Genomic DNA, 25,772 nt, shown 5'->3' with positions numbered 1-25,772 from the left:
GAGTCACTGGAGTTCTAAATTTCTTGAACTGTGAAATGGGAAAATGACAATGGAATTGTGTGTAGTTTTATTTACTTGCTAAAACTGTAGTTTAGACAGTCTTTCCAAACTTTGATTTGCTTAGAACTTTCACTTTAAAGAAAAGAAGGCACGATTCCTTACTGATTTAACATTAACAGAATGGTTGAAAGTGGTCCAAAATTATACAGATTTTAGTGGCATGAAAAAGGACTTGAATGAAAAAGAATGTGTATATAAACAAAAATATATAAGGTACAAAAAGCAATGCATGGAGACTCTCAGGAGGCCTGAAATTTAGACTATATTCTTCCATAGCCATGGAATTACATAGCCTCTCTGTGCTGCTCAGCCTTGTCCATACAGTCATGCTAAGAGGCCATCAATCCTACAGTTATTTGACCCCCTTCTTTCGTTTTTGAGAACTGAAATGCTGATGGTTGCATTTATTTGTTTTGTTTTGTTTTTTTTAATCTGATGTTGGACTGTAACAATTTACTTTTTAGCTATAGAAGTCTCTGTTGCAAAGAAGTGCAGTTCCCGCTCAGCCTCTCTTTTCCAGGCTGGAGAATGAGTAGAAAATCTCAACAACTCAAGGGCTCCCAAGACTTGGAAAAAACTCTGAATCATTTCTTTCTTGTCATTGCTTCATGCTTCACTTCTTTGGGCGATGCTATGAAATGAAAGTACATTGTTCACTGTTCTGGTAATGTTAAAATGATCCATAATATGATATTGGAAAATCACCAAATTATTTCACAGGTGAATGGAATGTTAAAGTTGCAAGCCAAGACATTTACTTAAAGGTACTTTTTCATCCTGTTTGATGCTTTTAGTATAATTAATCTTTTATAGTTATAAAGACAAAGTTGCATTTTTTCCAAACACCTTCATGCTCATTTCAGTTTGTCAAGAGTAAGTCTTAGAAAACCATCTTTTAAAAGCGATGTTGCTTTAAATTGTTTCACTGGGTCTAATTTTTCAATGTCATCTTTTGTTTCACATTAAAGAAAAAACCCTTCTTGCTTTATTAAAAAAAGATTTTTTTGCTAGATGGCTTCAGTTTTTGTTTTTAATATTCCTGTGAGCACAATCAGATGGCAAAGTACGCTGGCACATTGCTTTGTATTTATTTGACTCCCTCACCAATGTCAAATCCTAAGAGAAAAAAATAGCCCAGAAGTCTGTGACTAAGTTTGTTTTCTGAGATTCTGCAGAGAAGTGATCTGAGAGATAGTACCATTACCCAGTGAACGCAGACTGAAATCCCAAAGATGAATTCCAGCACTTGCCAAAAAAAAAAAAAAAAAAAAATCAGAACCATTTGCTTTTATGTTTCTTCTTAGTGTTAAGTTCTCTATAGAAACATTAGTTGTGACGGAGCTTGAAACCACCCCAGAGCCCTCAGAGAAGAACTGATCTGCTAGAACTTGAATTTAGAACGACTTTCTTGCAGAGCACTTATTTATGCTTTAACCTTCACTTTCTATCCTTAACAGATATTTACTCATTACAATCTGCAGTAGCCATGTAAGTGTTGATGGTACCAACTTAATTTGTGTTAAAATTGCCCCTTTACCATTTACTGGTGTGGACATCACTGAAGCTCTCCTCTCTTCTACCTCTGCCATAGTCCCTTCTCTAATACAGTCCATAACCTGTTGCAAGATTTGCTTTCCCTTGCATCATGCAGCTCCCACACCCAAAACTTTAAGGGCTTTTAAATGTCCCTGTGATAACATCCAGTCCCCTTAGTCTAACCTCAGTGTCCTCCATAATCTGATACCAGGTCCCACGCTCCCCACCCCTTACCTACCCTCATGCCCCACCACCTGGCCTTTGTCCTTGTGGGTCTTCCTGGAGCAGACATTGTGCATCCAACTCTGACCCACTCTTCAGGGTCCATCTCAAGGCACGCTTTCAAATTCTATCAGCTTCCTTGGCCATTAAAAGTTTATGACTTCCCCCTCATCTCTAAAGAGGTAGAATACACACTTTTGGGGGAGCCTTAAATCTTCCACTCACACTGAACACTGATAGGTGCCAGTAAGAGCTTCATAGTCAATACAAGGAATCACAGAGACGGAATCAAGTTCAGATTATCCTCTAATTCGGCATGATCCGAAGTGTAGAAAATTCTCCTTGCACATGTTCCTGTCTGGGTGAACACTTAACAGGGTGCTGTTACTTAAAATGTGACTCTTTCCTCCTTGAATTGCTCTTATAATTAGAAGCACCTGCTCTTTAGGGAAGAAAAAACCCCATTCATTCCATTGCAGCCAGGTGAGAATCTAATGTTTCCAGAAAAGAAAAGAAAAAGAAAAAAATAGGAGAGGGAGAGAATCCTCTTGCTGGCCTGAGTGAGATTTCCCTGAGTCTAGCTGAAATCCCTCGTGCCTGTTTTCTCCCAGAACCACTGTAAGCACAGCCTGCAGATCTGCCCTGTCAGCATCGCCCGCTGCTTGTCAGAAATGCAAATTCATGGACCCCAGCCCACACCAATTGAACTGGCAGCTCCGAGGGTAGGGCCCAAGAATCTTGAGTTTCAAGGGACTGCATCACCCATCTGAGACGGAAAACAGCCGGCCGAGGTCTGTATCTTTGCATACTTCAAAGGAGTGTCACTCTGCCCTTTCTCTCCAATTAAAACATCTCACAACTCCACCTCAGTTATTTTGACAGCACGTGGTCATCCACGCCTCCCGCATTTGACAGACAGGAGAGCGCACAGGTAGAGAACAGTCCCCATGCCTCCAGATGTTACCACTCTGGGGCACCAAGAGATAAAAAAAAAGAACAGCTCCAGGCGACCGCACTAGAAAACCCCCTTTTAAAAGAGTCGCAAGCAGCTTAATTTCCTTTCAAGCGTAGCCGGAAAAGGTTTCTGTGGTGTAGACCCCACCTGGGCCGGGCGGCGGCTCCGCACGCCGCGGGCGTGGCGTGGAAGGGGAGCGCGCCAAAGGGGCACCGAGGACGACTCGCGCTCGCGTTTCGAGGGGTTGCTTGGGTAGTGTTTATCTCGCTCTCCCAACACACATGCACACCCTCTCAGTTTCTTGTCACGAAAGGCGAACCCTGCATTGTGTAGACAAAGAGTCGCAGAAGCAACTTTCGAAAGTAAGAAAAGAAAAAAAGAAAAAAGAGAGAGAGGGGAAAAAAAAAAAAAAAAAGCACCGCGCAATCTCCCCAGAGGGCAAAGAACCGCGCTGTTTGTTCTTCTGTAACTGAGCAACACCCCGGGCGACCGGCGCAGCCTGTATCTTCTGCGGTTTTGCTTGCTCTTCCCCGCGTGGGTTCACTTCCACCCTCAGAACCCTCCAGAAGTGAAAATTCAGGCGGGGCGGCCGCAGCCCCCAGGCAGCCAGCGGCGCGCGGGCCCCAGCTGCAGGGGATCCCGGACCCGGCGCCCCGCTCAGCCCCTTCCTCCGCCCGGGCGGGTAAAGGGGCGGGCTCAGGCGGCCCGGGCGCTGCGCCCCGCTCGCGGTAGGGGTCGCTGCGACGCGGCGCGCGCTCCCACCGCGGAGAATAACGGGGCCGGGCTGCAGGAGAAAGGAAACCTGCCCGGGACGCGGCGGCGGCCGGGACGGAGCGAGGGACGAGAGTTCACTTTTGCTGGGGTGTGAGCGCGCGGCGGCCGCAACGAGCAGCGACCGGGGAGCAGCGAGCGAGCGGGCCGCCCATCGCGAGGCGACCGAGGGAGGGCAGCGAGAGGCCGGACACGAGCGCCCCGGAGGGGCGCGGAGCCGGCGAGCCTGGCCAGCGAGCGGAGCCGCGGGGGGCGCGCCTCGGGCGGGCCCCCAGAGCCGCGCAGGATGCCCCACGAGGAGTTGCCGTCCCTGCAGAGACCCCGTTATGGCTGTAAGTACGCCGGGTGCGCGCGGCTTCCGCCGGCCTTGGGGAGCCCCCTCCCCGGGGACTGCGTTGGAGAAGCCGAGGGAGCCGGGTGCGCGGCGCGGAGGGAGCGGGAGGGGAGCGGCTGTGTGGTTGGCAAAGTTGAGAGCTGAAGTTGCAGAAGGGAGTAAGTAAGCAGCCTTCTGCCGTTCTCCCCACAGATTCCTGTTCCTCAGCTGGTAACCCCAGTCCTTCTCCCGGAAAACCCGCCTGGGGAGCGCGGGCGGCGCTGGGTTGCGCCCTGGACCAGGCCAGGTTGGGGGTTTAGGGGGATCAGGTGAGGAGCCCTCGGAGCTCCGGGACGCTGCCGCCTGGGGCCGGGGGGTGGCGTAAGGGACCGGTTTGTGCCGACTCCGAAGCAAAGTTTGTTTGCTGTGGCTACAGGTGGGCGCCGCAAGTGCTATGCCCACGCACTCCACCAGTGGCAAAGGCGGCTCTCCTGGAAGGGCAGGCGTCTCCCTGCCTGCTCCCTCGAAATGCCCCCGAGCAGCAAGAGCCAGTTTGCACCCCACTGACGTGAATCCCATACTGGTGCTGCTGCACCGGGCAGCGCCGGACCCAACCCCTGTCTTCCCTCCTGTTCCCTACGACCCTGTCAGGACTGCTACCGGGAGAGGACGCAGAGCTGGACTCCCCAGGATCCGGCCCGAGCCCGCGTGACTTGACCGAGATGGTGTAGATTACCCCGCCAGGGACTGCCGTTCGGAAAGAGGTTGCTCTGGCGGATCGTGAGTGGATGGAGCTAGATTAGCACCAACCACGTGGCTTCATGGACAGAGTTCACAGTCTTCGCTAAATGTGTGCCAGGAAGTATTTCCTTTAAAACAAACAAAAAATTGGCGCTCCGTCTCCACGGTTGGCCCTGTCCGTGAACCCGTGGCCGAAGACCACTGGTTAATCTTTCGCCCTGGCTTGGCCTTGTGACAGAGGAATCAGGTTGGGGTTAAGGTGGTGATACCTGCCGCAGGGTTGTTCCATGCGTTTGGGAAGGTGGGGCGGCCGGTCGGGAGGGCCGGACACTTGCCCAGTTAAACAGAGGGAGTAACTTGTGGAAGTTCTTCCTCTGCGCTAGGCTGCGAATGGATTGTCAGAGATAGGAAGTTCGTTTTGCCATGTGACCCTTTTGGTGTCAGGCAATGAGGAAGAAGCCCGGGGAGCCAGGCGCAGCCTCTGTACAGTAGTGAAATGCACAGAACAGTTGGTCAGGACCCAGTTCTTTGCAGCCTGGATGACCCTTGAGTAAACCACAGAGCCAGCAGAGCTCTTTGCATTCAAGGAGGCATGCTGTGGTCATTCAGTGTGTGTGGTGTCAACCACAGGTTGGTTAAAGGCTTTTGTTGATGTGACAAGCTCCCAGCACAAATAGTAGCTTCTCTGTGTCAAATTAGAAGATGACCACGAAGTCTGGAAATGAGGCACAGACACACCAAGAAAGGGCTTTCCATACCACATTTTCATGCATGGTGTAGTTGGTGGGTCATCTCTTACTAGTTCAATATGCTCGTGCAAAGTGGCTGTGAACAAAGGGCGTGAGTCACCTGTGGAGACGGAGAGATCTGTGATGTTTGCTTGATTTTTATTTTTTCCATCGAATGTACCTGTGGACCTAGCATACTCCAGGAGCAACAGCCAAAGGGGTTTTGATCTTACAACCACAACACTCTCCATGGCCACTTTCTCTGGAAAGTGTTGTCCAGGTTTTCTCATGAGTCTGGTGTTACGGGGTGTTGTGCAGCCTTATTGGAATCACTCTCACCTGCTTTCCCCCAGCTCACGACCTGCTTCGGTCATGGAGTAAAAGAAACCTATTGGATAGTTTCCACACTTTATGGTCACCCTAAAATATTAAGGCATTCATAAAGTAGCCTTCTAAGTCCTTAAAATGAACATTTCTGAAATTTGCAACTGGACTCATAATTAATTTTAAAAGAACGTAGTTGAACACACTTGAGTGTTAGCCAGTGTTAGGTAACACATACTATTCGTGCAAAAGGAGACTGTGGTGTATCAGAATACATAATTTCTGGTAGTGGGTTGATGGGGGGGGTAGGCCTCTGTCAACACTATGTCCTCACTGCAGACAGTGCTGTGAGCTTTTCTCAGGAAGTCTGGGGAAGGAAAAGGCGCTGTCCTTGCAATGTTGATTAAAGATTTGTGCTTCTCTTGTCTGTAGGTTTGGTAAGTACAGGTTCCATGAGACCTTGGACTATAGCAAACAGGCTTTATTCTTGACACTTAACAATAAGTCAAGCCCCAATACATGTCCCATCCATGGTCGTTATTTCAGTTCTAGGACCATGTATTCTGAATGAAAGGTATTTGAAACTGGGCTTTGAAAACGACTTTTTAGGAATTGGTATTAACTGTGAAACTGGTTTTAGTTCTGGTCTTCTGTTCTGCCACCGCTCCTCCCCTTGAAATATCACTTAATTCAGTAATTGTTGGACAAAATAAACTCACTGAGCTCAGGGCTGTCACGGTATCTCTCTTCTCCACCAGGCTGAGTGTCTGTCAAATACCCTATAATAAGTTGTACTTGAGGTTTTGCTTGGTGAGTTCTCTGTGAAGGCACCTTTCTCAGATTTCTGACAGGAGAGATTGCTTAAGTCTTCCTGATTGGCGCACTGGAGCACTGAATTAAAACTAAATAGATCATTTTCTATTTAATTCCTGCCTTTTCCATTTTGGCCACATGCTCCTGCAACCTTTGAAATTACTTTGAGTCCCATTACTACAGAACAAAGCTAACTAACTGCTCATTCATGCCATGCTGCAGGGAAGACATGGCAAAAGGCAAAGGTGGAAATGGCTTTACGAATATAGACCTAACCAGAATATTGTATGATATATTATCATAACCAGAGCATCCTTCTACACTCAAAACCAAATTTATTTATTTTTAGCTATTTTGTTTATTAACTTGAGAGAGGGAGAAAGGGCATGAGCAGGGCATGGGCAGAGGGAGGGAGAGAAGAAGACTCCCCAGTGAGTGCAGAGCCAGATGCCAGGCTCTAACCCAGGATCCCGAGATCATGACCTGAGCCAAAGTCAGACGCTTAACCCACTGAGCCACCCAGGTACCCCCCAAACCAAACTGAAATGACACTTAAGCTTAGGCATGATTTGCAGATAATTTTCATGCTGTTGTAATGAATTATGATGAATTAGCCAAAGTAATGCTCAAACCACGTTTGCCACCTGTCAAAAGTTTTCTTCCAGTTACTTGAGAGTTAAGAATACAACTGATAGCAAAAGAGGGGCTTTGTGATTAGACGTAGATGATCTCACTTGGAATTGATAATTCAGTCAATATTCAAGTGCCTACTGTGGGTAGGTAGTCAGTGTGCTTTTGGCAAGAACTGTGGTTATTTGTCCTCAGCAAAACTTCTCTCTTGAGAAACATTGTAAAGTTGGTAGTGAACAGTGTTTCACTGTTTGTTTTAAAAAGTGCAACCTGGGCCTAATGGAAGGGGTGTGTGTGTGTGTGTGTGTGTTGGGCGGCAGTGGAGGGGGTGGGGGGGGGGAGGTTGGGGGAGGGCTATTCTGCCTGATGCTTTGAGCTTTTCTTTCTTTTCTCCTCCTCCTCTCATCAGTGCATCTGACTTCCCCATTACATCTTACATCGGTGGTGGTGTGTGAATGCAGAAGGTTTAAGGTGCCTGCTGTGTTGCCATGTGATGCTATCATTGGAGAGTCAAGTCACTCCTTTGTGTGCTATTGTTTGGATTGAGTTTTTCAAAAGGATCTTCAAGGTCAACAGCTAAAGTGTTATTTTAATATGCTTTTAACTTTAATTACCCATGTTAGCCAAAATGACTTGTTTGGCAGAGTTTAAGCTTGGTAATACCAAGTGTGTTTTAGAATTTAGTGTTTAGGGTGTTAGCTGACCCCCTTTTTCTCTGGGGAACCATTGGTTTGATGTTGCCCCTTACCGTTCCCACTATGCAAGTTTTTTTTTTTTTTTTTTTAAGATTTTATTTATTTATTTGACAGACAGAGATCACAAGTAGGCAGAGAGGCAGGCAGAGAGTGGGGGAAGCAGACTCCCTGCCGAGCAGAGAGCCCGATGTGGGACTCAATCCCAGGATCCTGAGATCATGACCTCAGTCGAAGGCAGAGGCTTAACCCACTGAGCCACCCAGGTGTCCCCCCACTATGCACGTGTTTTAACAGCTCATTTTACTCAAAAGTCTAGTATACACACTGATCTAACGCTCCAAGTCTTCATGGTAACCGAAGGAGAAACAAAGGCTACTCACTCACCTTCTGATTTGATAGTCAGGTGTGGTCCTGCAGGGTGGGCAGTTGAGCCCTGGGGTATTAAGGTTAGGGAACTTGGCAAGAGTCGGTGCTTTTCATGTACAGCTGTTACCTTCTGCTCATTATTACCTTAGAGAGGGCCCGTGTTTCCCCATGTCGCAAAGGAGCTGAAATCCATGATAATATCTCAAGGTCACACAGCTGGCAGGTGACAGTGGGAACTTGAAAGCTGGAACCTTCAGAAACTGAAGGCTCCTTTCGCCGGCTGTTGTCAGTTTGTCTCCCTGAAATACTCAGAAGGGCTCCACCTCTTTTTTGTTTCCGGTGTTGGCCACGATTTTCTCAACCTCCAGAAACCTGTAGCTATTTGGATAGTGTGGTCTTTTAAACAGTGAATGCACCGCATGGTCTAAACGGGATTTTGCTTCCTCCCTGCCCCCAAGGAAAGCCTGGAAGAATACATGAGCCTTTTATACAGTACATCCAGGCTTCATCAAAGGGTTTTCTGTGTGTGTGGAGACATCCCATGTCACTCTGAGGCACCGAAATGAAAGAAAGTTTTTGCCATAATACAGTGGTATGCTCCAGCGATTCCAAATGGGATAATTTGTAAAACACACTTGATTACGTATACTGGCCATGCCTTAAAATCGGGGGTTGATGAGAAATCAGGCAGAAGCTTGCAGTGAGGAGACCAACAAGCAAGCCAAGACTTTTTTTCACTTAACTGTTCTCTTTGTTTTTCTTCCTCGAAGGGCAGCATGGTGTCAGTGAAATGGCAAAAGCTTTGTAGTTAAGTAGATGTAGGTTTGAACCCTTACTGCCACCACTGATGGACTGTGTGGCCTTAGAGTTTTTCTCTGGACCTTGAAGGCAGTGTTTTATACTCCTGTAATGGTGGTTGCTGTGGGTCCTGGCATACACTGCTGAACTGTGGAGATTTCAATTAATTGAGCACTTAATCTGTACAACAGATGATGGGTGAAAGAAAAAGGACCACGGGGGTCACAACTGTAAGAGAACCTGGGAGATACAGAATAATAGTTACGCCTCGGAGTGCACTTCCTAGTTCTGTGGAAGAGAAGACACGAGGGTGATGGATTTGGATGGGACAATAGAAAGGCTTCATGGACTGTGAACTTGAACAAGAACTTGAGGAAGGTGGGAGGAAAAAGTGCAAGGCATTTGTGTGTATTCGTGGTATGGATAGCGTGTGCGGGTTGGAAGCTTTGGTAGTTGGGGACAGTTGCCGAGGCACACTGGTGCAGCTGGCAGGGGATTTCCTAGATATCCCAGAATCATTTCTCTGTAGACGACAAAGGGTCCTCAGAGCTGTCTTGAGGAAAGTAGCTCGGCTCAGTCTCTTACTGAAGTATCATTTTCTTTGAAACGCTCCCCACCTTTTTTGAACTTTTAACTAGACTTTGATGGGTGAGAGGCCCAGCCAAGTGGGGAATGGAGGGAAGGTTGAGTGTGAGTGGAGTGCTTGGTGCTGGAAACTCCAGGCGGCCGGTGAGGTGTGTGCGTGGGGGCGTTTGGGGTCCGCTCTCTCTGCTGCTCAGAGGTCCCTACACCGTGCTTCTAGGGTTGGGGATTCCTGTGGATGGGCAGTTTGGTCAGAGTTTTGTCCAGGGTAGGAGAGCCATCGCCAAATGATGCTGATGCTTATGGTACTGAAGTTGATCCACGAATACAGACGTGGGTAAGCATGGCCCCTATTGGGTGCTCCTTGGCTCCAGCCAGGGAGACTGAAGACTGACTCTAAACCATCCCAGAAGGCGCGTTCTCTGAGAACAGGTGAGGAGGAAAGGTACAGTTAGAGCAGGACAGGGATCTTGACAAGTAAACTACTGGGTAGTAGAGTTTCTGTTACCTCCTTTTTTCACCCTGTTACCTGGGGCAATTTTTGCTTCTAAAATTTGACTAGAGATTTAGTGCCCTCCAGTGACCTACATCTCTGTTTTGTGGGAGGATGGCTGATAGCACATTTCCCATTCAACATCTTGATGTAACGAGACTCTCAGTGGACTCCCCTTTAGTTTTGGAATCATGGGCTAGACCGAGTGTGTCCGTGCACCTACACAGATCTGACAGCTGGTGCCCTAGCCAGAGCAGTGTTTTTCAGGGAGCACTTTCTGGAGGAGCAACAGCGGCAGAACATCACCTGAGAACTTGTTAAAAAGGTGAATTTCTGGGCACCCCCGACCCCTGCCTCCCTAGACCTTCTGAATCAGCACCTGGGGCTGGGCCCACTGCATGTCAGAAAGCCTTGTAGGGGATTCTGCCGCCTTGCAGAACGGCAGAGGTGAAAAGATGTTCCTCATGCACAGTCTCCCTCCTCACAGTGCTTGCAGGTTTTTGTCTGAAAAGTGTGAACACACGCCTACAATACCGAAGGCTTTACTTAACTTACTTCTTGTGTGTTTGATTTGAGCACACACCCGGCACTTCATACGAGCCTGGGCACTGATGTCTATACAAATTTGTGTTTATTTTATGGGATTTATTTTTGTCTGTCTTTAAGGTCGCTTTTCTCTGTTCTGGGAAACAAATGGGATGCAGAAGATAAAGTCCAAAATCCCTATGGAGGAGGGACGGAGGCTCACTTCCCAAGGATTTCTAGGTGGAGGAAGTACTCTTGGGAGCTACTGGGAAAACTTTCTGTGTAAAAGGGAAGCGCCAGGTTGGCAAATCTGAACTCTAAAGCTGGTATGGAGGCCCGGACAGGAAGGGCTAAAGGATGTCCTTGTCCTCCATCTTCATCTTCAGAACAACTTGAAGTATTTTTAATTCACTCACTTATTCATGTCTAGTTGTACGTGCTGGGAGAAATACTGTTGGACTCAGGTCACACCCACACTGCTGGGAAGCTGCAAATCTGTTTGTTTTGCTACTGATTATGGAGGACATTCCTACGATTTGATTGAATTTTTTGCTTGGGGTTCCCAAAGATGACTTTTTTTTTTTTTTTTTTAATATTTTATTTGGCGGGGGGAGGGACGGGGAGAGAGGGAGAGAATCTCAAGCAGACTCCCCAGGGAATGCGGAGCCCCACGTGGGGGTCGATCTCAAAATCCTGAGATCAGGATTAGAGCGGAGATCAAGAGTTGGATGTTTAATTAAAAAAAAAAAAAAAAAAAAAGAGTTGGATGTTCAACTGACTGAGCCACCCAGGTGTCCCAAAAGATGGCTTTTAATTGTTCTCCTGTATCCATTACTATCAAATTTCTTTTTTTTTTTTAAAGATTATCTATTTATTTATTTGACAGATCACAAGTAGGCAGAGAGGCAGGCAGAGAGAGAGAGTGGGGGAAGCAAGCTCCCTTCTGAGCAGAGAGCCCGATGTGGGGCTTGATCCCAAGACCCTGGGATCATGACCTGAGCCAAAGGCAGAGGCTTTAACCCACTGAGCCACCCAGGTGCCCTACTATCAAATTTCTAAAGGAGGACCTTTTTATATAATTTTTAAAAATTAAGATCAATTAGCTCCTGGTAATTTTTTTCATTCTCGTGGTTTTTTTTGTTGTTGTTTACAGATATTAATTTAATCTTAAATAATGTTAATGCATTTTCTTAGTCCTCTCCATCTAAGACTTAATTTGCCAGTGATGGAAGCAACCTATATTTCAATCAAGTGATGTTTGTGTTCATTATCTAGCTGGTAGGTTGGTGTCCTGGCACTGAGAAAACGTTCGATAAATATTTGCTGTTATTACAAGTTTTGCTTAAAGTGTCTGTACTGTTTCTCTAAAGGAGGGACTTGTTTCTACTATCTGTTAAAGATAGAGCAGCTTTCGATTGCCAGGCAAACGTTTAATGTTTAGATTTGTTTTCCTACTGTATGAAACCTCGGCAAGTTGCTTGCATTTCTCTGGGTCTTAGTTTCCATACTTGGAAACTGCAAGTGGAAGGTTCATGCTCAGAGGGTTAAGTGATATAATATGTGGAAATGTACATGTTCAAAGGTGCCTCTGGAGAGTCCATGCTTGAAAGTTGGAGGGGCAAGGGCGATGGCGGTTCCCCCTCATCGTTCCTGCCCCATGCCTCTCTCCCTCTCTCCCCTGCTTTTTGCCCTTTTCTCTCCTGAACAGAAAGTGGACTTAAAATTCCTGGGCCCAGGTGAGCCTGGCTGGCTCCATCAACAGAGCATGCAAATCTTTCATCTTAGGGTTGTGAGTTTGAGCCCCACATTGAGGGGGGAGTTTACTTAAAAAAAATTTTTTTTTTTTTAAAATCCTGGTCCCATACTATGTTGAAAGGATATACTCATAGGGAAATTTTTTTAGTTATCCACTTTGGAACTTGACTGAACCTTACTTCGGGTGGAGATCAAATTATCCTTTCTAATATATATGTAAAAACAAAAACAAAAACAAAAACAACCCAATGTGTTTCCTTGCTGTTTCCAAATGAAGTTTGACTGGGATTGGATTCTTGTACGGCATTTTTCTGTCATCCTAAAATGATAGTGGAGTTGTTAGTCACACATCTGAGTGAGGAACTGTCACTGTGCATTCCTAAGCATCCTCTTGTCTCTGACAGGGCTGTCGATTGCTATTGGGGCTGCTGCTCCTTTGAAAGCCCACAGGGTTTGTGATGATCTCAAGATGGGCAGGAACCACTTGAAATGAGTGTTAGTCTTTATGCTTGGTTCCTGTTATAGAGTTGGGTATGGCGAGCAGGGTCCAGCTTGTGCTGTGGCTGTCTGGAAGGGAGGCGAGGAAGTGCACTGGGTTTGTCGGACCTCCCCCAGGCCTTACTGCTTCTAGAAAGTTAGTGAAGCTTAAATTCATGGGTCCAATGAAGCTCAACGGATAAGAATAACTGGCTGTGTGTTGGAGCCAGGAGAAATGGAGAATCTCGGCTGCATTTCACCTTGGCACTTGGAAATGATGCATTTGTTCAGTTCTCCTTCTTGAGCGGGCATTTTATTCTAACACGTTTCCTATAAAAGTTTTCTGTCCACCCCCCCTAGTACTTACTGCCTCAGCAAGGGAGAATTTAAATTGGCCAGGCTTCAGTGATGGCTACACGGCATTTGGCTACATCTGCCACTTTCTTGTCCTTGGCCTGAGCCCTGGGATGACCAAGCAGGCTTCACAGGCGTGGGGTGAGGGGGCTGGGAAATGTTTGTCATGTAGTCAGCCTCACGGGTTAGGAGTTCTCCTTTCAGCCACCCCCGAAACTGTACTGCCCCCATATGAGATCCAGGAAGGCAGCTTCCCAGAGCTTTGCTCATATTGAACCCTTATAAGTTGTCTGAGACAGAGTCATTACAGAGCTGAAACACAAATGCTTTAGCTTTCATTCCGTAGCGGAGATTTTCCGAAGGAAAAAAAATTATTTAAAAACCATATATAAAGATAGTTACCTGTCAATGGGTGACACTATTCCTTTCCTTTCCTTTGGCACTAATTCTGGATACAGTCTGATTTCTTCCTTGGTTCTTTAATAAAATGTTTGCTGTCGTCTGTTTGAATTCGCCGGTAGTTGGGAGGATTGTGCTTATATATTCGTCTTCAGTGTAGGCTCTGGCAAGGGTGGGAATACTATTTTGAATTGATTAACCATGAATTACCTTTCGAAACAAATGAGCTTGGAAAAACATTGTGCTACATGGAGTCCTCTAAGGAGAAACATGGACAAAATTTAAAAAAACACCCTTGAGGGTCAGGACTGTGTTTTGGTTACTGCTGTATCCCCAGTATCTGGCGCATAGGTCAACTGTTATGTCAGCAGTGGGTCTATCTAGATAATGAGGTAATGGGTGAATTAAAAAAAAAAAAGTTTTCCTCTTCAAATTTTTTATGAACATGTTTTTTATATTTAAGAAGGTTATAATAGTTATCCTTATCTGATGAGGCTAGAAAGTTCTTGTGGAGAAAATTGGAATCTGAAAGACAGGTCTGTTGTCATGGAGGGATTCAGTGGGGAACTGATTTTCAGGTGTGTGTGAGAGAGAGAGAGTGTGTGTGTGTGTGTGTGTGAGAGAGAGAGAGAGAGAGAGAGAGAGAGAGATGGAGAGACAGACTGTGGGGTGAAGTGTTTGAAGATCCAGGACTCATAGTTGTTAAGCTGTTGGAGTTGGGAGAGAGATGATGAGAAGCTGGATGAAAAATCTAAAGATCAGCGAGGTGAACTTAGCAATGGGGACAAGAAAACATCCTAGCTGGGCAGTAGCTATTTAAGGTTTTCTGTTTGTTTTAGTAACTTCCACACCCAAGGTGGGGCTCAAACTCGAGACCTTGAGATCAAGAGTCACAGGCTCTTCCCACTGAGCCACCCAGGTGCCTCGGGTTTTTAAAACATGTGAAGGGAAAGTGTGAAGGACCCTGATCTGTCAAAAGCAATAATGATCTGGTGTCCACTGTGACAATCAAGATGGTCAACATAATAGTAGGGGATTAGTGTCTTGACTCACAAGAAGTCTCACCAGCCTGTAAAGAGGTGGACCACTATTTTTCTTTCATTCAACAAGAGGTTACTTACATTCAGCACGTACAAACAATGGAATTTACATAGTCTGCAGTTGCCTTTAGAGGTCAAGTGTGATCTGAGTCTTAGAAAAGAATAAGAAGCCTTGGCATATCCTTTAATTGGAGATTGCATTTGCTGCCTTAGTCACTCAAACTGGGAGGAAAATAATTGTGAACAGTACAGAGATCACCGTACACAGGAGTCCAGCAGCTTCTTGGCCTCTTGGAAGCTGCCATTGTCCCCTGCAGCATCTTAGACAACCCAGGTAGCTGTTGTGGAAAGATTGTCACCCTGGAACCATGCAAAATACAGGGAACCGTGAGGTCAAGAGCTTAGGGTAAGGTGTCAATTGCTTTGCGACATTGCATATGACTTTCTTGAGCTCCTGTCTGTATTTGAAAAATGAGTGCACCTTTACCTCAAAAGAGATACAAGGTATGGGAAGTTGCACTGAAAATGATTCAAGTGTGTGTATGTGGGATCGTGTCTGAGAGTAATTTTGCCACATACTTGAGTAACTTATTGGAGTAGTCTTACTCACGTTAGTGTTGATCACTGACTCACCGATCTGCCTCAAAGGCAGTGCCACTTGAGTTTTGTAACATATGCTGTCTTTGGAGCCATATTTGAAATGAGATTTGCGTCTTCCTCTAGTTTAAAAGGCAAAGTTATGACATGTGGTAATGTTATCTGTGAGATGTAAACTTTCTAAATCCTAAGATAAGATCTTTGGCCAGATCCTTCCTTGTCCAGCTGAACATTTCTTTTAACAGGAAGTATAAATAATGCATATACAAATGAATAGTAGGATCTTTAAACTTGAAAAAACTTGTCAAGAGTAATGTCTTTGAGACCTGTGCTGTAAGCAAGTGTTTCATAAAGGGTATGTGGGACAGGGGAAACCTGTATGTTGAGCAATGGGGGATGAAACTAGGGAAGGCAACTCTGTCTCTCAATCTGGTGATAGAACTCCTTTCTTCCTAGGGTGCCCAGGTGACTCAAACAGGTAAGCATCTGACTCTTGGTCTCAGCTCAGGTCTCAGTTACATGGTCATGAGTTCAAGCCCTATGTTGGGCTCCATGCTGGGTGTGGGGCTTACATAAGAACAAAACAAACAACCCTCTTACACTGTTAGTGGGAATGCAAGTTGGTGCAGTCACTTTGGAAAACAGTGTGGAGGTTCCTCAGAAAATAAAAATAGAGCTACCCTATGACCTGGCAATTGCACAACTGGTTATTTACCCCAAAGATACAGAGGCAGTGAAAAGAAGGGCTGTATGCACCCCAATGTTCATAGCAGCAATGACCACAATCACAAAACTGTGGAAAGAGCCAAGATGCCCTTCAATAGACGAGTGGATAAAGAAGATGTGGTCCATATATATAATGGAATATTACTCAGCCATCAGAAAGGATGAATACCCAGCTTTTGCATCAACATGGATGGAACTGGAGGAGATTATGCTGAGTGAAGTAAGTCAAGCAGAGAGAGTCAATTATCTTATGGTTTCACTTGTGGAACATAAGGAATAGCATGGAGGACATTAGAAGAAGGAAAGGAAAAATGAAAGAGGGGGGGAATCGGAGGATCAGACGAATCACGAGAGACTATGGACTCCGAGAAACAAACCAAGAGTTTTCAAGGGGATGGGGATGGGGGGTGTGGGGGACAGGTTTACCTAGTGATAGGTATTAAGAGGACATGGATTACATGGAGCACTGAGTGTTACTTGTAAACAATGAATCATGGAACACTACATCAAAAACTAATGACATAGTGTATGGTGACTACAACAACATAATAAAAAGTAATAATTAAAAAAAATTCCTTTCTTTCCAAAGTTGAGATGTTGTGATTTATTTTTAAGTAAAGGAAGGGTAGAAGGCAGGGCAGCTGGGGTCATTTGGCGCTTGAGAAGAATTCTCAGGATGGCTGGGTGCCAGTAGTGGGCCAGCTTGCTAGGTTAATAGCACATCTTGGTTTAGGACTCATGTAAGTAATTCATGGTTGGCAACATGGCTGCCTAATATTACAGTGAAAATGTTGAGCCTCTGGATCCCATCCCCCAGATACTCATTTATTTGTTTTGGTATAGAACTCTAACATAGGTATTTTTATTTTGTTGTTGTATTTTTCTGTTTTTTAAATAAAAAATTCGAGTCTCCAAAGCCTCAAAGCACAATACTGTGAACACCCATTCCTTTCGCTTAGCTTCTCCAACTGCTAACCTCCCCCCATACCACTCTATCTGCAGCCACTGGGCGCTCGCCACTAAACGCTCAGCTCCCATCTTACAGGCCAACAAGGACCTTCTCCTCCCCAGCAGCATCCGCAGGACTACCAGGACTGTGGGTTCAAGTCCACTGTCTGGTCTGAAAGTCAACACTAGGATTTTCTTCAGGTGTACTTTATAACTGACTGTATGGATCCATGGTCCAGGCAAGTTTCTCATGTTGTTTCAGGTCCACCCCCCCCAACCCCCCCACCCCCACCCTGGTCTTCCCCAGCCTGAATGGCTGCTGCCGCCTCCCTATCAGTTCAAGGACACTGAGTGCCCGAGGAGCCAGGCCCACTTCCTGGCCTGAATGCCTTATGAGCGATAGGGTTTCCTTCCAGCACACCACATCAGGAGGCCCCCCGGGTCTAACCTCCTGAGACATGTGATTTTATTTATTTTATTTTATTTTATTTTGAAATTTTATTTATTTATTTATTTAATATTTTAGTTATTTATTTGACAGAGAGAGATCACAAGTAGGCAGAGAGGCAGGCAGAGAGAGAGAGAGCGAGGAGGAAGCAGACTCCCCGCTGAGCAGAGAGCCCGATGCGGGACTCGATCCCAGGACCCTGAGGTCATGACCTGAGCCAAAGACAGAGGCTTAACCCACTGAGCCACCCGGGCGCCCGAGACATGTGATTTTAATAGATAGTTTTAAAACTCTGTAGGAGATTCCAATGGGCACCTAAGTCTTGAAATCCACAGAGTAAAAACCCCTCATTCTGTGTGTATGCATGTTTGTCATAAAATACACAATATGAAATTTATCATTTTAAGCATTTTTAAGGATACACTCCTCGGGCATTGAGTGCATTCATAGTGTTATGCTGTCATAACCACAGTTCATTTCCAGCGCTTTTTCTCTTGTCAGACAGCAACTTTGTACTCATGAAGCACTTATTGCCCATGTCCCTGCCTCCCAGCCTCTGGCACCTACCCTTCCTCTTTCTTCATCATTGTGATTACTCTAGATATCGCAGGGAGGTGGAATCTGATTTCTGCCCTTTTGTAATTGACTTAGGTCACCTACTGGAATGTCCTCAAGGTGCATCCAAATTGTAGCATGTATCAGAACTTCCTTTTTAAGGTTGAATAATGTTCCATGGTGTGTATATGTACATAATACATATATCATATGTATTATGTTCCATGGTGTGTGTAATATATTTATTATGTACATACACACACACACACACACACACACAGGCACCATGTTTTGTGTATCCATTTGTCCATTGATGAACACTTAGTTTCTATCTTTGGCTATTATGAATAATGCTGCTGTGAAAATAGGGGTGTACGAGAATGTGTGGGAGTCTCTGCTTTTGCTTCTGTTGAGTGTATACCCAGGAAGGGGTTTACTGGATCATACAGTAATGCTCTGGTTAATTTTTAGAGGAACTACCATCCACTGCTCACTTTTCAATAAAGTTAATTGAGGAAGCCTCAGAAGGGTGAAGTAGCTTAGAGTTTAAGGAGGAAGTCAGCATGCAGGCCTCTAGGCTCTTGTTTGTATTACCTCCCCGAGGGTGTGTGTGGATTGATCTCCTCTTCACATGGGATAAAGACCAAGGGTGTAAAATGTAACTGTGGCAAGATTTACTTCTTTACAAGCTCAGGTGGTTTGTGGAATAAGGTTTAGAATGTAGTCTTTCCTCAACAGTATGCATAACTTCTTAAAGAGTTTAGTTTGGAACTGGTAGTTTAAATAAATAGTATTACTGCATAGAAAACAACTTGCCCTTGGTCTCCATAAGTAGTGCAAAGGGAGGTGGTAGGTTGCCTCTCGGAGACTGGTCACATTTTTAAAACAGAATATTTTAGTTAGCTCCTCCAAATAGCAAATGTGTGACCTTGGGCAAAGCCTTAACTTCCTTGGGTCATGTTGTGGAACTGTAAAAAGGGGATAATAACAGTGGAATGAATTAATCTGTGTAAAGTCCTTGGTTTCTGGTGCAGAGAAAGCGCTCATTCAGTGCAAGCTATGAATATAATTCCATCAATTTCAAAGATGTTATTTAGATCTGATTGTCTTTGGAAGTATTATTTGAAAGCGGGTATTTTTAAAAATGAGTTACCACTGGTTTACTGGACTTGGCATCTTTGTTTGGCAGTCTGTGACGGGCCCCTGAGGCCTCTGGAAAGGATTCTTAATCTGAAAAGTAGCAGGAGCGTGTGAGAGTAAGCATTGTGGAGGAACTGTGGACTGCAAGTCAGGGCGGACTCTTTTCCAGGGCTGAGAATGGGTCATCTTTACCAACAGCTACAGCTGTGGGGTCCAGAATAAGGAAGTGTATTTGGTGGGTATTGGCTTCTCTGTACCCTGCGTCAGGTGGATCCAGGACTGGGCAGCCCGCTTTTCTGGAATGCTCGTGATTCTTCTATTTCCCGGTTGAACATGAGCTAAGAATTTTCAGATCGGTCTACCTCCATCAAACCATGTTGCTTTGTGTTAATGGTAAGGTCAGGGCTTCTGCTAAATAGAGTCTAGGAAGTCCCAGGGATTATTTAACAAGAGAAAATGTTGGATCTGCAGAGCCAGTAGCTTAGGAAGTATTGAAAATTGGGCACTTATACTTGACTGGGCAACCCTGACTTAACCCTGGTCTTGGGCTTGCTTCTGGTTGCCTTGAACAGCCTGGGGAGAGATGTCCCATAGTGCATCATGTCTTCTAGGAGGGGACAGGACCACGAGAAGTGGAGAATGTGCGCACGGTTCTAAACAGAGGAATTGGCTTCTGCCTCGTTCTGTCAGTTTAACTCCTGAAGATGCTGATGATAACATGGAGACATGGCCTTCCACATACCAGGTGCTGTTCGAGGCACTTGATACGAATCACCAGATTTAACCCTTACCCTGACCCTCCAGGGATGGTAATGTTATCCCTATTTTCTAGGAGAGTGGAAGGAGGTACAGAGTGATTGAATGGCAGAGTCAAGATTTGAATCCAGGCAGTGTGGCTCTAGATTTTGCACCCACCGTACCTGTTGGAGAGAAGTGGAAAAGTCAGTTTTTGGCACTGGATGCTTTGTCTTTTGGGTATTCCATTTAGCCATTGTATTAATTTCCTGTTGAAACTGGGGGCTTACTTGTAGTTGGAGAGAAAACAGTCATGTATTTTTGTCACAGTTCTGGAGGCTAGAAGCCGAGTCACCACCTTGACTGGGCCCTGCTCCTCCAGAAGGCTCTGCAGGAGGATTCCTTCTTGCGTCTTGTCTTCCTTGCTAATAGGTGTGGCTGGCGGCACTTGTGGTTTCTTGGCTTTGGGCTGTATCACCCCAATCTCTTCCTCTCTGATTACCTAGAATTCTCCTAGGTGTCTGTTTGCTCTTCTTACAAAACAGCCGTCATTGGATTAAGGCCCATGCCAATCTGGTGTGACTTGATTTTAATTCATTGCCTCGGCAAAGACCCCGTTTCAAAATAACTTTACATTCCAAGCTTCTGAGTACATGGGAAATTTGGTGGTGGTGATGGGAGAACTACTGAACCCAGTTTAGCCATTAACTGGGGGAAAAGGAAGAATTGGAGGTATTGTACATTTTTAGCACAGGGACTTTGGCTGCTCATAAACAGGTGGTAAGTATCGCCATGGGGAGGTGGTGAGTTAGGGGGTTGGCTGGTACCTGCTATTCAGTCAAGCATTTTGCTTATGGCCAAACAGATGTAAGAAGGGGTTGCAAGCAGCATGTGGGGGGGAGCAGATAACAAAGAAAGGGTTTGGCAGCTTCAGAAGGCTGGTGAGGCTATGGTGGGTGCCAGCCTAGTAGAAGACAGCCTAACAGCCACACCACTGAGCAGCAGGCACCTCATCCTCATAATTGGAAGCTTCTCTCAGTGACTTCAGGTCTTTGCAGTGCACTCTGATGAAGAGAGCCGGGTAGTATGTGGTCCTTTTTTTTTTTTTTTTTAAGATTTTATATATTTACTTGACAGAGACAGAGATAACAAGTAGGCAGAGAGGCAGGCAGAGAGGAAGGGAAGCAGGCTCCCCGCTGAGCAGAGAGCCTGATGTGGGGCTCGATCCCAGGACCCTGAGATCATACCTGAGCCAAAGGCAGAGGCTTTGACCCACAGAGCCACCCAGGTGCCCCTAGTATGTGGTCCTTTTTAGAGCAGTTTGTATCAAGTTGACTTTGCAGTGTCTGCAGGCTTCGCCGACAGTTAGGCAGAAAATAGGCTCATTTAGAAGTCACTTGATCAAGCTGGATGGCTGAGATCTACATTGTTCCCAGCATAATTTCTATAGCAACAGGACTTTCTGTCAAAAATCCATAACTGAAGTTTATGAATATCCACTTTCCATGTTTTGCTTTGGCCCGATAAGCACAGAAACAAACTTGGGGCTCATGTCTAGGATTTATGGAGGCGTTTTGCATTGTTTTCAGTATATTTCTGTTCCTTCTCTCTTCATTGCTCTTGTATCTTACTGTTTTTTTTTTAACCCCATTTCTTTATTTCTTTATACTGTTGGTTGTTTTTTGTTTTTGTTTTTGTTTTTGTTTTGTTTTTACTGTCTTGGTTGACCCGTTCAAATATTCTTAGGAAGGAAGGAAGACATAGGTGTTCATGCAATGAAGGAGCACTTAGGGCCGATCTCTGCCCTTTGAGAGCTGATCTCTGCCCAAGAAGACATCATAGTGTCGCAGAGCCCTGGCTCTGTGGCTCAGTGTCACTCAGCTGTGCTTTGCTCTCCTCTGAAATCAGAGCATACCTGTCGGATGGCGTCACTAGGACAAAATGGGATAGCAAGGGTAAAGCACTTAGGGACTCAGAGGAGCAAAGAGGGGCCCCAGAGGAGATGGTGTGAGCTGAGACCAGAGCTGAGAATGGGTACATGCGTGTGGGATTCATGAGAGGAAAGCAGAGCGGATGGGGGCTCTTGGTTGCCATAAGGCAAGGATTCTTAGGCACTGGAGGTGCAGCGACTGCGGCATCATTTCTGCTCCTTCCTCTTTCAGCATTCCTTTTCACTTGCAGCAACCCTAAGCCCATGTGCACCTTACTTTGCCCCTATATTTGCTCCATCTGGAACATGTGCTAGCTCAAGAAATCAGGAGGCCTGCCCTCTTCACTGATGGCAGAAGAACTGATGTGGAAAATTGAAAATCATAACACTGGGGACCAAGACGATTTTGGGAGATGGATTCCTCATTACCGTTTTATGGCTTGCATTTGCTTTTTCTTCTCCTCCATCCTCTTTATTTACTGCCTTCTGTTATATATAAACTTTGGAAATCTGCATTAGTAGACAGCTGTTAATGTTGCCATTGGAGAACCACAGACACAACTTAAAATAAATTGATTTTTTTAGTTTTTTATTTAAATTCAATTTCGTTAACATATAGTGTATTATTAGTTGCAGGGGTACAGTTGAGTGATTCATCAGTTCATAGAACACCCAGTGCTCATTATATCACATGCCATCTTAATGTCCATCCCCCAGTTACCCCATCCCCCCACCCACCTTCCCTCCAGCAACCCTCAGTTTGTTTCCTGTGATTAAGAGTCTCTTATGGTTTGTCTCCCTCTGTTTTTTATTTTATTTTTCCTTTCCTTCTCCATTCTCATTTTCTTGTTTCTTACATTCTACAGATGAATGGGATCATACGGCATTTCTTTCTCTGACTTATTTCATTTAGCAAAATACCCTCTAGCTCCATCCACATCATTGCAAACAATAAGATTTCATTCTTCTTGATGGCTGAATAATATTCCTGTGTGTGTGTGTGTGTGTTACATACCACCTCTTCTTTATCCATTTGTCTTTAGATGGACATCAGGTTCTTTCCATCATTTGAGGATAGTGGACATTACTGCTATTAACATCGGGGTGCATGTGCCCCTTTGAATCACTATGTTTGTGTCCTCTGGATAAATACCTAGTAGTACAATTGCTTGGTCCTAGGATAGTTGTATTTTTAACTTTTTGAGGAACCTCCATACCGTCTTCCCAAGTGGCTGTACCAGTTTACATTCTCACCAACAGCGTTAGAGGGTTTCCCTTTCTCTGCATCTTCGCCAACATCTGTCATTTCCTGACTTGTTTATTTTAGCCATTCTGACTAGTGTGAGGTGGTATCTCACTGTGGTTTTGATTTGTATTTCCCTGATGCCGAGTGATGCGGAGCACTTTTTCATGTGTCTCTTGGCCATCTGGATGTCTTCTTCGCAGAAATGTCTGTTCATGTCTTCTGCCCATTTCTTGAGTAGTATTTTTTGTTTTTTGGTGTTGAGTTTGATAAGTTCTTTTTAGATTTTGGATACTAGCCCTTTATATGATAGGTCATTTGCAAATATCTTCTCCTATTCCGTAGGTTGCCTTTTGGTTTTGTTGATTTTTTTCCTTTGTGTGTGAAAGCTTTCTATCCTGAAGAAGTCCCAGTAGTTCATTTTTGCTTTTATTTCCCTTGTCTCTAAAGACGTGTCTAGCAAGGAGTCGCAGCAGCCAAGGTCGAAGAGGTTGCCGCCTGTGTTCTCCTCCAGGATTTTAATGGTTCCCTGTCTTATTTAGGTCTTTCATCCATTTTGAGTCTATTTTTGCATAAGGTATAGGAAAGTGATCCAGTTTCATTCTTCTGCATACCGCTGTCCGGGTTTCCCAACACCATTTGTTGAAGAGACTGTCTTTTTTCCATTGGATATTCTTGTCTGCTTTGTGGAAGATTAGTTGACAACTCATTGATTTCCAATGACACAGAGCGATGCTTATAAAATAAAGTGAAAAGTCAGGATGTACCATGGGGAAGTTAGAACTTAAATTCTATGGGGGAAAAGACTGAAAGGAAGTACATCAAATTGCTAACAGTTGCTTTAGATGGAGCAGTTTCCTGTTCTTTATCTTTACTAGAGAGACCTGTAATGCTTTTAAAAGCAGGGGAGAAAAACCCCACAGTAGATTTCATTATCATTGTCTGATTGTGAGAGAATAAGTTCTTTCCTATCTGGACTTGATTGGGTGTTAGAGCCTCAGGTAGAAGTTGTTGGTGTGATAGAGCAAATTGCTGATGAATCATCTTGCCTTGATTTTGCTGCTGCTTTTTCCCTGAGCTTGGAACCTCCATAAAACCATTTAGACCTCCTGGATCAGTATGTGTGTATCACCTGGAAATGGGAGATTTTCATGTGTGCTGGTGTTAGAAGTTGGAGGATAGACTGAATTTGAATTGGAAACTGTTGTGTAACTTCATGGATCAGGTTGAGAGTAGGTTTTCCCATGGCCTGTGCCAATAACCTCTTTCTTGACACCCTCAAGTCATAAGATTAGAATGCCTTGGCTGAGTTCTGGGTTTCCCTTCATCGGCGTCCAGTCGTTTCCAGTGAGTGGAATTTCGGTCGGCTGGCACATCACCAGAAAGGACCAAATTAGACATAATTGCACATCAGCTCTACTTTCAGGTCTTTTGCTTACGGTGCTCTGCAGAAGCTCGCCAGACCTGGAGCTTTGTTCTCCCTGGGAATGGCATGCCCCAGAAGAAAGGTTACAGTGGAATCCATCATCTAATTCTAGACACACTTGTGGGGAAAGGCGAACTCTATTAATGACGCCAAGGCAAAGTGTCAGCTGGGCCTTTGCTGGGCAAACTGAGACCTGGGTCCCCCAGCCCCTTAGGATGGATCTGTCTCTGTTCTGTGACACAAACTTCCCTTTCCTAGACAGCAAACTTGGGGAGGAGAGGAGGAGCCAAAACAGTTGGAGAGTATGCAGGGCATTTGAGAAAAGGAGAGGCAGGGTGCCTTTTCAGGGAAGTTGAGCTAAAAATAGAGCGCAGCCATTCAACAGTTGCTTGGACACTTCAGACACTGGGGTTTGTGCCATTGTTCCTTTTCTCTGCATTCCTCCTGAGTCCTGTCTCCTTTTGCTCTGTGTTACAAAGAAACTGGTCTTCGTGCTGTGGAGGCTGGGATGAAGTCCTTTAATATGCTGAGGGAGCTGGACGAGAGGATCCCCGAGGCCTCTCTGAGCCTGTGATGTTATAATAGGTAACCTAAGGCCTGTGCTGCATGGGTAATGAGGTGACAAGTGGGAACCCTTCCTGCTGAAAGGGCAGGGCCCCAGATCCTCTGTCCGTCTGCCCCTGGCTGTCACACACTCAATGGCATGCTCCTCTCATGGCCAAGGGTAGAAAGTCATTGAGGGAGGGGACGGCAGGCCTTTTACTGCAGAAGGGATTTTTTTTTGGTGGTGTGAGCATTAGGGGATGCCGAAGGGGCAAGAGAAAATGACAGTATGGTTAATTCTCTAGGTTGGGCTTTCTCAATCTCAGCACTTGGGACGTTTTGGACAAGACTGTTCGGTTCCAGGGTGGGGGCAGGGCGGGAAATGTGCACTTCGAGGTGTTGAGCAGCCTCCCTGAGACAGGAGATGCCAGTAGTTCCCACACCCGCCCCTGTTATGACAACCCAAAATGTCTCCATATATCGACAAACCTCCCCAGTTGAGAGTCTGCTATAGATAAAGAAACAGAATTGTTCTCTGGATATTTCTGTGTTGCTGGGTTCTGTTCTGGCCCAGCTCCCACCTTAAGCTTTTATAATACCATTTACTGGACCAATTAGTGTTTGTGATGGTGGGTGGTGATTTAAAATGAAATCGCCTCACTTTCATGCTCTGGGATTTGGCTCTGAAATAAAGTGAGCTGAGCTCTTCCCCCTCCCCTTTCCAGAGTGCATGAATAATGAGGCTTTTCTGCTGGGAATGGGATTATGCTTTTTCCCACCTTTTAAATCTCTCTCTCTCTCTCTCTCTCTTTTTGTTTTCTCAGTGTTTCTACCATGACTAGTATAACAGGTTTTACTCTGACAAAAATGTTAAATTTTTAAAAAGTGTTCTCGCATAGAGCGC

The 25,772-nt window shown here is 45.3% G+C and overlaps 1 protein-coding gene across 2 annotated transcripts in view; it reads left to right on the top strand.

The window, feature by feature from the left end:
* Window positions 1-3,315: 3,315 nt before the first annotated feature.
* Window positions 3,316-25,772, top strand: part of IQGAP2 (IQ motif containing GTPase activating protein 2) — a 290,099-nt gene continuing 267,642 nt past the window's right edge. Inside the window, exon 1 of one of the 2 annotated variants that reach the window (XM_032335922.1) lies at window positions 3,316-3,876. In XM_032335922.1, the coding sequence (XP_032191813.1) occupies window positions 3,831-3,876 (46 nt within the window). In that variant the 5' untranslated portion in view covers window positions 3,316-3,830. The remainder of the gene's footprint in view (window positions 3,877-25,772) is intronic. The other variant, XM_032335919.1, reaches the window with a different exon arrangement.

The sequence above is a fragment of the Mustela erminea genome, chromosome 3 (genome assembly GCF_009829155.1).
Source record: "Mustela erminea isolate mMusErm1 chromosome 3, mMusErm1.Pri, whole genome shotgun sequence".
In the NCBI taxonomy this organism is placed as follows: domain Eukaryota; kingdom Metazoa; phylum Chordata; class Mammalia; order Carnivora; family Mustelidae; genus Mustela; species Mustela erminea.
Note: the sequence above shows the minus strand (reverse complement) of the source record. Positions and strands in the feature narration are given on the sequence as shown.